This window comes from Dioszegia hungarica (genome assembly GCF_025882075.1).
Source record: "Dioszegia hungarica strain PDD-24b-2 chromosome Unknown MKK02contig_8, whole genome shotgun sequence".
NCBI classification, from domain to species: domain Eukaryota; kingdom Fungi; phylum Basidiomycota; class Tremellomycetes; order Tremellales; family Bulleribasidiaceae; genus Dioszegia; species Dioszegia hungarica.
This window is the reverse complement of record NW_026515770.1, coordinates 256630-271200: the sequence shown is the minus strand read 5'-3', so window position 1 is coordinate 271200 and position 14571 is coordinate 256630. Positions and strand designations below refer to the sequence as shown.

The 14571-nt window shown below is 57.9% G+C and overlaps 5 protein-coding genes across 5 annotated transcripts; 1 reads left to right on the top strand and 4 right to left on the bottom strand.

Annotated features, from left to right (window-relative positions):
- Positions 1-317: 317 nt before the first annotated feature.
- On the top strand, positions 318-3717 carry MKK02DRAFT_32605 (Nup93/Nic96-domain-containing protein; the record flags this gene model as incomplete). The annotated part of the gene is made up of 11 exons (XM_053088538.1): positions 318-577; positions 633-909; positions 958-1146; positions 1197-1379; positions 1427-1632; positions 1667-2327; positions 2376-2493; positions 2546-2808; positions 2859-3293; positions 3335-3641; positions 3704-3717. The coding sequence occupies 11 exons, from the start codon at positions 318-320 to the stop codon at positions 3715-3717; spliced, it is 2913 nt and encodes a 970-aa protein (XP_052944881.1).
- A 941-nt stretch (positions 3718-4658) lies between these two features.
- On the bottom strand, positions 4659-6050 carry MKK02DRAFT_43783 (uncharacterized protein; the record flags this gene model as incomplete). Its single annotated transcript, XM_053092610.1, has 2 exons — positions 4659-5840; positions 5910-6050. 2 exons carry the CDS (start codon positions 6048-6050, stop codon positions 4659-4661), a joined length of 1323 nt encoding a protein of 440 aa, XP_052944880.1.
- Positions 6051-6754: 704 nt separating this feature from the next.
- MKK02DRAFT_43782 (uncharacterized protein) lies at positions 6755-8163 on the bottom strand (the record flags this gene model as incomplete). Its single annotated transcript, XM_053092609.1, has 2 exons — positions 6755-7951; positions 8023-8163. The coding sequence occupies 2 exons, from the start codon at positions 8161-8163 to the stop codon at positions 6755-6757; spliced, it is 1338 nt and encodes a 445-aa protein (XP_052944879.1).
- Positions 8164-8474: 311 nt separating this feature from the next.
- On the bottom strand, positions 8475-11658 carry MKK02DRAFT_43781 (uncharacterized protein; the record flags this gene model as incomplete). Its single annotated transcript, XM_053092608.1, has 11 exons — positions 8475-9308; positions 9366-9429; positions 9490-9556; positions 10309-10366; positions 10424-10564; positions 10618-10717; positions 10774-10956; positions 11040-11139; positions 11197-11250; positions 11310-11486; positions 11568-11658. 11 exons carry the CDS (start codon positions 11656-11658, stop codon positions 8475-8477), a joined length of 1869 nt encoding a protein of 622 aa, XP_052944878.1.
- A 422-nt stretch (positions 11659-12080) lies between these two features.
- Positions 12081-14052, bottom strand: MKK02DRAFT_26043 (uncharacterized protein; the record flags this gene model as incomplete). The annotated part of the gene is made up of 3 exons (XM_053087134.1): positions 12081-13385; positions 13533-13717; positions 13764-14052. The coding sequence occupies 3 exons, from the start codon at positions 14050-14052 to the stop codon at positions 12081-12083; spliced, it is 1779 nt and encodes a 592-aa protein (XP_052944877.1).
- Between the last annotated feature and the right edge of the window lie 519 nt (positions 14053-14571).

Genomic DNA, 14571 nt, shown 5'->3' with positions numbered 1-14571 from the left:
GGGTGGCTGGCTGCGCTATAGGGGCGTGAGGGTGTAGGTAGCTTGCGATGTATATAGATTGTACAGACTGTTGCCACTGTCGCTGCTGTCGTTGTCGGTGTCACTGTCAGGGTCGTTCTCGTCAGATCCGGACAGAGTGGCGCTGCCGCACTAGTGAGAGACAAAGGCGGCGATATCCGGCGATGTATCCGAGTGTGGCACATCCACCAACAGCCAGCTTGCATACAACATGCATACAACAAAGCTTTCATATACTTCACCTCTTATACATCCTCCTAGACTTAGGTATATCAACTGCCAAGGCATCACAGGGCAAGATGTACTCGTCAACATCCACAAGCAGCCCTTTCGCTGCATCGACATCGGCGCAGCCACGCCCGCCACCTTCCTCCACACTCTCCAACCTCCTCGCGCAGGCCAACTCGCTCAACCATGCCGGCGCAAGCGGGGGCGGTTCCTCGGCTGGCGGGATGGGGTCGGATCTCCCGCAGATCCGATTGGGGATTGATGAGATTGAGCGAATGAGTGAGGGGGTTGCAGGGAGAGGCAAGGGCAGGAAGGGACGAAATGGCGAGGGGTATGTCCATCAGCTATCGTCAGGAACACCAATGGGTATGAGCTAATTCTCGTAGGCATACTCTGCTCTCGTCGCTAGGTGTCAACACATCGCAGCTGAACCATTCTATCGCTCAGCTCCCGTCGTCCGAATCTCAAGCTGGCGACTTTCAGCGTCCCAAACGCCGGCGTCGGCCCGCTGCTGGCGCTGCCCAAGGTCCCGGAGGTTCCCGCATAGACCCTCTGGGCCACTCGACCACCGGCTATGGTGCGAGCGAGAGCGACATGCACGCGTGGGGGCGAAACTGGCACGAGATGGTCATTCTGAGCGGGATTGAAGCGCAGAGGCAGAAGGTGAGCTATGCGCTGTGATAGTAGGTATCGCACGAGCTGAAACTTCAGACTATCAAGTCTTTCCAGACTCAGTTCCAACAGCGGATGCTCCAGAATTGGGAGGATGAGAAGGCGCGGGTACTGCAGGATGAGCTGGGCGTGACGGATGATGAGATTTCGACATTGGCCAGCTCTTCTTCAGGAGCTCTGGGACAGTCGGGACTGGGCAGGAGCACTCTGGGATCAAGTACCAGACGGGTAAGCTTCGTCCAATGCTCTGACGGATGGAGATCGAGCTGACCTTGTAGTTCCCCATGGCACAATCAACCAGCAAAGCCGGCGGAAGCGCCGAGAACAAGGAAGGCGGACTCGTCATGCACACCAAGATGCTGCGGTATGAGCGCGTCATCCAGGACCTCAACCAGAAGAGGATCGCCAAGCAGCCTATGGAGCTGTGTCAGGCTTTGGAAGACACAGTCAAGGGAGATGCTGTACGTGATGGGTTCCGAACTCCGGTGGGAGTATGGCTGACGATCAGAAACACCCAACCCTCCCTGTCGCCTACCACATCCTCGCTCATCTCGTTCAAGAGCCGTCCCTCCGCGATGCTTCCAATGGACAGCAGCCTGAGCCGGTGCAGGAGAGGCAGTATGCCCAGGCGTATTTGGGAGATCAAAGGGGAAACCAGGCAAAGATGCTCAGGGAGAGATTGACCCTTGGCGGAAGGCGATTCCTGGAGCGAGAGTAAGCTATATCTCCAATAGTATGGAACTCGCAGCTCACTCAGCAGTTTCGAGAACCATATCGACGAAACGATCGCCAAGCATCCCAAAGAAGCTTCCCTCGGCGGTGTCCCCGGGATCCGAAACAAGGTCCGCGCGTACACCGACGTCACCCTCCGCTCCAAGGACGCGCAGGATCTCTTCAAGCCTGAGAGCGTCGACGGGATCTACCTCTGGGCGCAATTATACCATCTCCTCCGGTGTGGCTACGCTACAGAAGCGACGGCTCTGCTGTCAGACCACCAGAACGCTTTGAAGCGAGACGACTATTCTTTCCCCGGCGCACTTCGGACGTGCCTTACTTCGCCGGACCGCCGACTGCCCCGCGTGCAGCGAGACCAGCTGTCCAACGACTTCAACTCGACCATCCGGAACAACGCTACGGTCGATCAGTACAAGTATGCCCTGTACAAGCTTGTCGGCCGGTTTGAGCTGTCGCGCAAGACGATGAAGGTGGCGAGTACGACGGAGGACTGGATGTGGGTCCAGCTGAGCCTTGTGAGGGAGGGCGGAGCGGGCGAGGGGCCGCAGGAGCAGTACGATCTGGCGGATCTGGGCAGGATGGTGCTCAAGTATGGAGCGGACAAGTTTGATGAGGGCGGCAAGAGGCCTTTTGTCTGGTTTGACCTGTTGCTGTACACGGGGCAGTTTGAGCGGGTAAGTCAAGGTCAAGTGGTTCCCGCAAGGCATCATGCTGATTCCAAGGCTGTCGCGTACCTTTGGTCCAAGCAGGCCCTGCGATCCGATGCCGTCCACTTTGGTATCGCCCTAGCATATTACGGCCTCCTCCGCGTTCCCTCCAAGACCGACGCCACTGAACTTCGTAAGCTAGCGAAACCCCTCTCCACTCAGTGGGCATCCAGCTGATTCGATAGTCATTACCGAAGAAACACCCTTTGGTGAGACGACCTACCTCAACTTTTACCGGATGATCAAGACCTACATTGCGCCCTTCTTCAAGGTCGAGCCGCAGTCGGCTCTGCAGTATGCGTACCTCGTTGCGCTCGGCGCGGATGCTCCTGGAGAGACCGGGCAGAGGCAGAAGGTGTTGGCGTTGGAGCTGGTCAGGGATGTTGTGTTGGCCAGTAGGGCATGGGGAAGGTTGTTGGGGAGTGTCAAGGCGGATGGGAGCAAGACTGTGCGTACAGCTTACCGCTTCATCTTGGACGTATGAGCTGATGTATCCAGGTCGGCCTGATTGAGCGCGACCTGAAGCTGCTCAAGCTTACCGATGAGCGCGAGTATGTCCAAGCCGTCATCCTCTCGGCGGCGGACCAGTCCTCGCTCGATGCCTCCCTCGTCGACTCCATCGAGCTCTATCACCTCGCCGGATCCTACGACCGCGTCGTCGATTCCGTCAACCGCGCTCTGGGTCACTCGCTCGCCCAGCCCAACGCCAACCTTTCGAGCATCGCCGGCGGCCAATCCCTCGGTCTCAGCGGTGCCTTTGGCGGTGCTGATGACGTATATGAGCTGGCGCAGCGGGTGCAGCAGGTATATGACCGGGATGTCGCACGGCGGAACAAGGTCCGTCGGGACGCGTGGGAGACGTTGGAGGTGTTGTTGAAGTTGAAGCGGGGGATGAAGGAGTTTGCGGCGGATCGGCCGGACTTGGCTCTCGAAGTGAGTACTTTGAGCCCTTGTTGGAAACCCGCTGATGGTAGACCTTCCGATCGACCAACCTCCTCCCCCTCTCCCCAACCCCCGATCCCTCCTCCATCCCACGGCACGCCCAACGCTTCACCCAACTCCTCGACCAGCCCGTCATTTCAAACCTCGACGACGTGATCGTGACGACCATGAAGTGTCTCCATCGGCTCTCGCAGGCCCTCAAGCAGAGCCCGTATGGCGACCAGGGGCGTATGGGGGAATTGGCGGCGTACAAGCAGCAAGCGCAGGGGTTGATCCAGTTTGCGGGGGGGCTAAGATTGAGGTTGGGCGGGGATGTGTATAGGCAGTTGAGCAGCATGAGTGAGTGTTTCTCCAGTACCAAGGGGGAGGGAAAGAGGATGAGGATAATGCTGATGGAACAGGTGCTTTCTTTTGAGCAAAAATCATAAGCGTAGACGAGCACGAGGAGTATCTACAATTCGATTTATGACATGAATGTCGGTGGTGCTGAATCTTTCATCAGAGCTGTATATGCTCACAAGACCCTAAAGTGGTCGCGCTCATACTCATCATACTTCATGCCGAATTAGCCAAGCCAAATGTACGCGTACTGACCACTGTCTCGGATCCTACAAAAATTATTGTCCCCTCTTCCCCTACCACCTTCCAATGTTCGCCGTTGCGTTTCAGCTCGATTCTCACCCTCCCTCTCCCTCTCCGGCACCTCCACTGTGTCCGCCTACTGCTCCAACGGCAGCGTGGACGTTGTGGGAGCATCGTGTCGTTGCTAATGTGGCGGTAGGAGGAAAGACACGGGGGGTGTGAAGCGAGACGAAAGAACAATAGATCAGGGAACCGAGACGAAGGTGAGGAGGGCATGGTGGGCACGGACAAGGCTTGAGGAGCACGCACCGAGAACATGAAGTCAGCCAGGCGTTTCGCATTGATCGCGCGCCGACGAAGCTAAAAGAGTCTATCGCCGTATTGGGCAGGTCAGCATGAGCGCGACGTGTACTGGGCGATGAGATATTCAAGTAGCCAGCATTCGTCCCTGTCCAGGTGTGTCATTTCCCCCTTCCCTAGAGTATCTCGTACCAGTCGGCCGCATCCCGGTCACTTTACCCTCGATCTTGATTGTAGCTTCGTCCTTGGTATTTGTGATTCTATATACAAATTTGCATAGTGGTTATGTACAATACATGAGAGACTTGATCGTTACTGTCGTATCTTCGAAAACTATAAACGCTTCCTAGCCAATCATACACATAATCTGCGCATCTTACTACTCAACCTTTCCTTTCCCTTGCTCAGCCCCCATCTCGGCCCATTCCCGCCGCCTTCCGGCCAAATCAATAACCCCTCCAAGACCTCCGCCCCCTACTCGACCGGAAGCCATCCGCACGCCGGGCATGCTGGACAATCGGCGATGTAGTGAATACCGAGCCGGTCGTCCGGGTGGAGCACTTTGGTCTCGACGTCCGTCTTGAACAACTCTGTCCCCAACGCGTCCTCTAGCTTCTGCGCCGCCGCCCGCCGCTTGTTCGCCGTCTTCTCCTTGGCGCTCGCCCCCCGAGGATTGGTCACCTTGTCGCCCTGTAAGAGTATTATAGCGGTAGCGTCGTTGACGGGGATGTAGGCGTCGATGGTAAAGGGCAGAAGGGGGAAGTCTGCCGGCTGGGGATGAGCGTCACGCTTGTCATGACGAGCGCCGAGACCGCCGACGACAGCGAGGAAGATGGACTTGGCGAATAACGGCCGATCGTCGAAATCGAGGAAGGGGATCTTGTTACCGTCCGAGCGAGTCCGACGCGGGTTGTCCAGACACCACCGAACGTCGACGCCAGGAAGGCAAGACGAGGACGAGCACAGGCTCTCGTAGACAGCAGCGTTCTTGTACGCCTTGAGATTGACGTGAATAGTGATTGTGCGGATGGTTGGCGTAACGGTGGGGCTCGAGGCGGGACCCGATGGAGGTGCTGGGGGTCGGAAGCTTTCCAGCTCGCGGGGATGGATGCTGAGTGGGGAGAGATTGCCAGATTGGCAAAAGTGGGTCACTTTGCCGCTGAGTAGCATCTGGGAGTAGACCTTTTGGATGTCGCCAACGTGGGACATGTAGCTGAGGATACCCCCGAAATTGGTGGTCCAGCCCTCCTCGAACGTTCCGAAGAAGGTACCGGTCGAGAGGCTCCGGAGCTCTGGCATGGAATGCTGAAGTTGTGTGGTGGGGTCGGCGGCGAAGATCATCTCCGAGTCGATGAGACTAGCGAGTGCTGGATGGGTGCAAAAGTAGCCCAGCTGATGGTCGAACATGTCTTGGATAGAGTTGCCGCTGCGAGGAGGGGCGGGCCACCGATAGGTCATCATGTGTGAATGGTGCGCTTCCAAGAGCTCACGTTCCGGGTATTCGAGGTAGAGACACCGTATAAGAAGGAGGAGCTCTCGCTTGGAGGGGATACCGGGTGCGACGGGGTTTGGTGACTTGTAATTGACGTATAGACCGGCGATATCGTCGGTGATGATGGTATGATACAGGGCGGACGCCACGGCGTTATTGAGCAGCTGAAGATCAGCTCAATCTCAAAGTGTAGTACGCACACCGCCATTCTAGACAGAAGAGACTGTACCCACTTTGGAGACCGTCATCAAATTGACAAGATCAACTTGCCGGACCTCCCTCCTCTCCTTGACGCGCCTCGGCTGCGGGACCGGCTGACGAACATAGCACCCAACGAGCGTCCAGACCTCCTTGGGAAGCTGCGGGAGTGGCATGTTGGTGGAGTATGTTTGGTGGTCGGGGAGCTGGTCGTGTGGGTTCAAATAAGGCGGAAGAGAGGAGAGGACGCGAACGAGAAAGCTGAGTCAACCGACGCGCCGGATGATCACGTGATCTCGAGGAATGAGTCGCGGTTCGGCTGAGACATGACGTTCGGATTCGCCTCTGGCTGCAGCAGGGGCGAGATCATCGCGCTGGCCTCAGCAAGCACACCCAGATAGCCGGCTCCAGATGTGCCATTGTGAGCGTAGACAGTCGAGACGCTTGCACGGTGTACGATGGTGCGGGGTCGGTCATGGCGCCGCCCAAACTGAGCGTTCAGGTTCCATCCGCACTGCCGCAGATACAATGCCCGCTCTGACAGCGGTGCCGGAGGTGGTGAGTGCGACCCATAGCTTCGGCTCGAGCGTAGTGGACTGATCCACGGCCACGTAAAACATACGGGCTATCTGAGGCTCCACCTTGGCTCGGCCACGCCAGTCGACTCGGTATACGACGGTTGCTCCGGAACGTTTATAGCTATGTACAGTGCATGAAGTGCTCTGATAAATATCTACGGAAACATTTGCTATCCGCTCCATTCCCTGCGCCAGGCCAGCCCAACGTAGTCGAGAAGCGCTCAGGATCCATCCCGCCTTCCCCTTTCAATCTTGCCTACAGTGCTCCACCTCCTTTCCAGCTTGCCTATGCCCGCCCCCCTTTATCCGCCCTCGAGCCGCCTACTCCCTCGGAAGCCATCCGCACGACGGACAGGCCGGACAATCTCCGATATAGTGGATGCCGAGCCGGTCGTCCGGGTGCAACACCTTCTTCTCCAACCCCCTTTGGAAGATGTCCTTGTTGAGCACGTCCCCAACCGCTGCGCCACCGCCCGCTTCTTTGATTTTGCCTTCTCCTCCGGCACCAGAACCCAGGGACTGGGGACCTTGGCTCCTCGCAAGATGATCGCCGCCGCCGGGGGTTCGATGGGGATGTATGCGTCGGCGGTGATGGGGATGCGGGTAAAGGTGGCCGGGGAAGGGCTGGCGTCACGCTGATCGTGCCGATTAGCCATGCCGCCGAGCATGGAGCGGTAGACAGCGTATGCGAAGGCGGGTCGCTCTGGGTAGCCGAGGAAGGGAGTGACCTCGCCCGCTGGTTTCGGCCGCCGGGGGTTGTTGAAGCACCACCTGATGCGCACACCTGATGGACAGAGGCATGTGTTGAAAAGATCGTCGTAGTCCGAGCCCTCCCAGTCTCTGAGATCTGCGTGTAAGGTGACGGTGCGCCCGTTGACGACTGATGTGCTGGCCGAGGCGGATTGGGATCTAGGCTTGTACAGATACAGCTCGACGGGATGGAGATTGATGGGAGCCATGGTGCTGGTCTGGCAGAAATGCCTGACCTTCCCCTCCAGGAACATCCGGGTGTAGATGCGCTGAACCTCCGCCATCCGCCGTAACACGCGCTCGATGCAATCGCCCGAGCCGGCGAAATTACTGCTACGCCAGCCCTCCTCGTCTGTCCCGAAGAAGGCGCCGGCGCCGAGCGTGTGCAGCTCGGGCATCGAATGCTGGAGCTGAGTCGACGGGTCCGACGCGAAAAGCGCCTCCGAGTCAACGAGACTAGCAATAGCCGGGTGGATGGCGGGGTAACCGATATCACCTCCGACCGCCGCGCGGGAGCCGCTCTCCTTGGTTTGCGGGGGTTGGTATTGGAGATGATGTTGGACCTGTGCTTCCGTAGGGGCTCGCACGGGATATTCAAGGTAGAGGGATCGGGTAAGCCGGAGGAGCTCTCGCTTGGAATGGATTCCAGGCGCGGCGAGGCGGGGGGACTTGAAGTTGCGGAACAACCCGGCGAGATCGTCCGTGATGACGCAGTTGTACAGCGCCGGGGCGACCGCGTTGTTGAAAAGCTGGGAGTCAACTATGATCCTCAGGTGCAGAGTAAGAGCGATCTCTCATGCGGGTAGCAATCACAACATACCTTGGAGACTACCATCATGTTGACCAGATCAACCTGCCTGACCGCCTTCCGATTCCGCACGTTCCTAGGCTGGGGGAAGGGTTGACGGACGTGCTCCGCAACCACCGTCCAGATCTCCTTGTATAACTCGGGAAGCGGCATCTTGGTCGTGATTGGGGTGTAGTAGGTGAGAAGAGGAAGAGCAGAGATGCATCGGTGAGCGGTATTAAAAATGGATTGGCGAGCTGGGACCCTCCTTTGGACGCGCGATGTTGTGTGACCGCGTGGAAAAGAGGGTGGCGAAAGGACAAGGAATGAGGCGCGTGCTTCAGAGACATGACGTCAAATGGATGTTTCGGATTCGTACACGAATGCGGGGAGCGAGCACAATGAGTCCAGATCCACTCCTGGTAACATGAGGTGATAGTCCGATAATCAGGAGTCGCAGATACATCCGCGAAGCACCCACTACTTTAAGCGTTCACCTCCCTCGGCTTGTCCTCCCCCACAATCTCAAATTCCTTCCTCTCCGGCTCATTATCACCCATCACCAGACCATCATCCACCTCCGGTGCCTGTCCAGCCTCTGCATCCGCCACCTCCGCCGCGCCTTCATCTCCGCCAGCCTGAACCCGGTCTACTTCCATCCCGGTCCCTTCCGCGCCCACATCGGCACTTGCCGCCGCCTCGCCATGTACCATCTCCACGCCTCCGACCCCTGCGAGATCGCCCGCGCCCATCTCGGTCGTGTGCCGTGCGGTGTTGTGGATTTCGATGGCGTTGGCAGGGATGGGATGGCTGATGGGGAGTGTCGCTTCGTGAGGTGTAGTTTCCGTAGCGACAGCGGTGGGATCTTCGAGCATAGGAGGTTGGGAGGGGGAGATAGTGTCAATAGCCGGGAGTGCCTCACTTTGCGCCGCTGCCGGTATGGAAGGCGCCGCGAACGTGTCGACCGGAGAGTCGAGCGAGATCACCGCTCCCGCCCCGCCGACTGAGCTTGGAACCGCTGCGACATCCGCCGGGGCTGGGACCGTCGCAGGCTCGCTCGGTGCCGGGGCGTCCGCCGGAACGGGTACAGCTGCCGTGGATGGAGTGACCACACCCTCGGCGCTGATCGTTGCTCCTCCTCCCGGAGCTTCCGCGTCGACGACGACGTCCTCCCCGTCTGCTTCCCCTTCTGCCTCCCCCTCCGCCTCGGCCTCGGCCTCGCCTTCATCCCCATCTTCGCCTTCCTCCATGTCTTCATCCTCATCAGGTGCAGGCGAGCCGTCCTCGGCGGTAGTGTCGACGCGGACCCACTTGCAGATCTACAAGTATCAGCCATTTCCCGAGATTACACACCGGGGCAACGCAAGGGGCCTCACTTTGTAGCTTGACTCGGGCTGCAATCCCGTTGGCGAGATCCACGCTTTCTTCCACTTGTGTACACTGGTCCGAGTCAGCTATCACCCTTTCTCGCGGAAGTTTGAAGAGCTCATGTAAGCTTACGGTGCACTGAGCTGCCTCTGATACGCTTCAGAGCTATTCCCTCCAAATCGACCTCCGGCACGTCGAGCTGTATGTTCAGCCTCTCTCCGGCCGGGAACTTGGATTCGACTTACACATCACGCACTATGGTCTAAACAATGTGACTCTCGCTGTGACTGAGCGTGTACTGAGCACTGGGTGCTGATCTACTGTGATGAGGGCGAGGATGAAGTACAATGTATACTCCGAGCAGGCCGTCGCGGGCGTGCTTTCCAGGTGTTCAAACAATTTACATAATGTCGCGTCGCGCCTTTGTTTTGACTTTCTCCAGCAGCAGCTGTGATGCAGAAGGGGCTACACCGAGCAGGGTGTCACAGTACTGTATCTACATCGAGTGGACGCGGGGATGCCGCTCTGAAGAATCAGAGGTCGCTGAGCCATACCCCACCGGTACCGCCATGAAGCGGTCCTGATCCCTACGTCGGACATCCCAAGCACCACAGCTTCAAGTCCTACCCTTCGCACGCCAGCTGGCTACCCCATGGAAGGCCGACCTGGTGCCGGGCGCTACTAGAGCCCAGCAGCAGGACGAGCGAATAAGGGAGGAAAGGAGACGAAGATCGTCCCCCTGGTCGTCGGTCGAGCGGTATGCATCAGTACCGACTTGCTTATGCTGAGACGATAAGTAGCTTATCCCTCCAACGAAAAACCCCGCAGCTTTTCGGTGATTCATTCGGTGCATGGAATCCTATCTCAAGATCTGTCGTCTTCAAATGACTCGCCGCCTAGAATGCTGCATCGTCAGTTTGACTCCCTCATCATGTGCAAATATAAGCTCACCTTCCTCAGCCATCCATCCGCCATCAATCAAGATCTCCGATCCCGTCATATACGCATTCTACCTTGTCAGCTTCATTGCTTCCGACACGCCTTGGTCACAAAAGCAGCAACGAACCGAGACGACCATCAACATCAACTGAGCATAGTCTCTCGCTGTTCCGACTTTGCCGAATGGGATCCCGTAGCCCTCGTGCGAGCGGTAGAATTTGGCTTCTTCCTCGGGCGACTTGGTGCCGATCTCCTTGACTGACATGCCCTTGTTCCGTTAGCCCACATCAGACAGGTCGACCGATAGATGGCAGGACGTACAGATGGGAAGTACCCTGGGCAGATAGCGTTCACTCGGATGTTCAAGTTTCGCCTGGCGAATTCCGTAGAGAGCATCTTTGATAATTGCATGGTTGCGGCCCTTGGTAGATCAGCTTCTTCCCTCTTTTCAGACGAATGTATGAGAGGAGAGCTCACTTTGCAGAGTTATAGTTGAATTGTCCACGCTGCGAGGTCTTGCACATCCCGCTGAGACTGGCAATGTTGACGACGTTACCGTTCTCGGGGAACTTGCCAACTGTCGTAGCTGCCGCGAGGAGGGGGAGAAAGGCGAACGTAAGGAAGTGGTAGGATGTGACGTTGATCCGGTGAGTCTCGTGCCTGATACACATCAGTGTCTGTGGCCGTCTTCAATCATCCTAGCCCTAGTCCAGCATGCACATCACGATGAGACGGTGACTTACCAGACGTCAAAGTCCTCGTTGTCGAACATCTGCTTCGAGAGCCCCTCAGCCGTCTGCTCGCACGCGTTGATATCAGGCTTGGGCAGCGAGACACCGTGGTCTATGTTGTCAGCTTGAGCGATTCTGCGCATAATACGCGCTATCCAGCTGGACATACTGTTCACGAGGATATTGACCCATTTCTCCTTCTTCATCACTTCTTCCCTCAGCTCTGGACTCGTCAGCTACGGCCCATCATCAAGTGCCGCCCCGCCAGTAGTAGATACACACTCTTGATGCCCTCCTTGTTCGATACATCCGCTTGAACAGGGATGATCTCGCCTACGCCAACATCCCGCGCTGCGACCTGCAAGGGCTCCAGTCGCCGACCAGAGATGTACACCTTGGCCCCGTTCGCAGCGAGGGCGGTGGCTGTAACAAGACCAAGTCCGGTTCCTCCTCCAGTGACTATTCAGATTAGCTATATCTCTCGTGAGTATATAGTCGGTGTCTGGAGGGTCGAAGCACAGAGCTGGTACGGAGACGTACCGATAGCGACCTGGCCTTTCAGATCGTACAGCTTCGAGGCGTTCAGAGCCTCGGGGCCGCCAATGGCGTCAAACATGGCAGTAGCGGACATGTCGAATGAGTGGCTCTTTTTGATTGATTAGGTGAGGCGCAAGGGGGTGGGTGATGAGGACGTAGAGAGGTAGAGGAGCTGTGAGAGAGCTTCCAAAAAGTCGTTGCGGCAGTTGGCCGCTAAAACGTCCGATAATCGCCCGCCTCCGTCGGAACCCGGAGAGATAGCGAAATGGCCGGAACAATACATCGGACGAGGAATGCGGAGCAGGCCATGGGCAGAGGCGAGGTCAGCCCAGGTCACAGAGCTGGCCTGTGCGCTTGAGCGCTTCAAAATCCAGGTGAGGCTTTGAGGCAGATGCGAGGTATGACATGATCTGACAAGACCTGACAAAAAGGGTTATAAGGACTACAGCAAGAGCTTGCGACAAGCGACGACGACTACCGAATGTGCCAGGACCGATCTCCTCGAGCCCTCCCACTTCACAACGCCAGGTCCTCCGGTATCTCCAGCTCCTCCTTCCACGCCGCAACCTCCCCCTCCTTGCCCACATACCGCCACGCATCAAAACGATGATTCAGATCCTTCCTCCCATGCACTCCGAAAGCGCTCTCAAACCCGCCCGCCCTCTTTCTGGGGAAGATATAAAAAACCTCCCGCACCCGACTATGCAATAACGCCATGCAGCACATGACACACGGTTCGTGCGTGATGAACAGCGTCAAGCTCGTCAAGAGGTAATCTGCCCCGTTCCGGGTAGGTTGCATCTCGGAGAATGGCGGTTGGGTCCGGAGGGTCGCGATCTGGCGTATACAGTTGAGGGCCGCGTGTTTGAGGGGATGGGAGGCGGTATTACGGGTATCGGTGGCGCTCGCGCGGAGGAAGGGGGTGGGAGGGATGAAGGCGTCGGTTTGTGGCCAGATGCTTTCCGGTGGGGAGATGACGAATGTTCCGACGGGAACCTCGCCGGCCGCCTTGGCATCGCGCGCGATGGAGATGATGCGCTGGATCCCGGCGTGGACCCATGCCTTGCGCGCGATGGGCCAAGAGGACGAATCCGAGATCTTGAGGGTACCGGCCGCATATGAGACGGGCCAGATGGGGGATTTGACCAGGAGTTGTTCGGCGGACCGGGCGGCCGAGGCGGGGACGGACCGGCGGAAGGGCTGGATATCAAGTAGGGAGGGATGGTATCCAGACAGTGCGGTCTGAAGGGCGGGAAGGGTGGAGTCGTACGTCGCGCAGAGAGCGATGAGGGTGGTAGGTTCCCCTGTATCCGGATGTTCACGCCGAGCGACGCGCTTGAGGTGACGCATCCGATGGTCGATAGGACACCGCTCCTTGGCAAAGTCAAGCACGAGGCGGGTGAGCTTGGAGTCGTCCACGCTGACGACCCAAACATCCAGCATCCCCTCGTCCTCGGCATCCTCCTCCAGCTCCGCAGGTCCCTTGACCCGCAACACCTCCGACCAGCCTGGTATCTCCGGCTCTGTCCCGCCTTTCCTGACGACCCAGTCTTCTTCCCGCCAGTCCAGCTCGGGACACAGTACGGCCGGTACAGTACTGACGGGCCGACTAGGGCCGGAATGAAGCGGGGCGGGCATGTCCAGCGGCCGCCGATCTGGTAGGGTCGGGTAGACAGCATAGCTGGAGGATGAAGCCGAGGAGAGGCTACCGGTGTCTGACCGAGAGGGTGACCGGGACCCTTCCTGCCCCAGAGACTCCGTCTCATCCGACAACGTCTTGCGACCACTTCGCCCATCCCCCTCCTTCTCCTTGCCTAACGCCTTCCCGAGCCCAGACAGCCTGATCTCCTCCTTCCGCGCCAGGCGCCGCTTGGCCTTCTCCTCCCTTGCGGCTATCTCTGCCGAGTCGAGCAGATCGTCCGACTCGACGCTGGGGAAGTTGTTGACCGGCGGTGGAGACGGTGGGACCTCTGAGGCCCCAGCACCTGCTTGTCCGCTAGGAGTAAACCAGAGCTTGGACTCGTCCGCCGAGTAGCAGATGCAAAGCTCCTCGTTCGGCTGGATTGTACGAGCTGCGACGAAGCGGATCGTGGAAGTTGCTGGTTGGCGGATGAAGTTGACGTTGGGCCGAGGGGAGTGGTTGAACAGCGAGGCTGCAAGTGTCAGCTTCACTCAGAAAAGTATGATATTTCAACCTACCCAGTCCTAGTCCTATAGCTTGTCCTCCACCACTCCAGCAGAACCCATACTCCCCAAAGATAGTCTTCTGCATATCGCCTCGCTCCCACTGCTCCGCCGAGATGAGCAAGACGGGCGACTCCTCGATGAGCGTCCCAGCAGAAATAAGGGTGGACGTGAAAACACCGTTCCCTCGTCCAGGCTGCGAGCGAAGATGTAGTCCGAGAGGATTGATAGCGTGCCGTTCGACGCTTGAGTCGACATCGGTCGAATCCTCGCGAGAGGATGAGCTCGTCGCCTGGCCGTTCATCTCATTGGCGATCCCTCCTTCCGCGCCAGTCTTCTCTCCCAGTCTCCCGTCCTGAGCCTCCTGAGAGCCTCCCTCCGTCCCATCGCCGACGCCACCTCCGAGCTGCTCGATATCCCTCGTTCCCTTCGTAGTAGTACCGCCCCAGGTAGATGTGCTAGTACCGCTACCATCTCGCTCGAGCATTAACTTTTTTTGGCTTGGGCGAAGGTGACGATATGGGAGGCAGATGCGGGGAAAAGCACCTGTCTTATAGGTAGTATACGGACTGTGTACAAGAATAAGGATATGAGAGTATTGAGTCGGTCAAATTTGGTTCTTGCACCAGCTGTAGCGACTGAGGAATGAGGATGCTGGCGGGACTGGTACCTGATGATAAAGCCACGTCATCCCTCTTGACCCCACCCAAACCTAAACTTAACCTGTTCCGGCGCCATGGTCAATGTCGTCACCGACAGCAGCGACAAGTTCATCTCTTCCAGCTATCACTATATCACCCACAGCGACAGCACCACGCCCCTC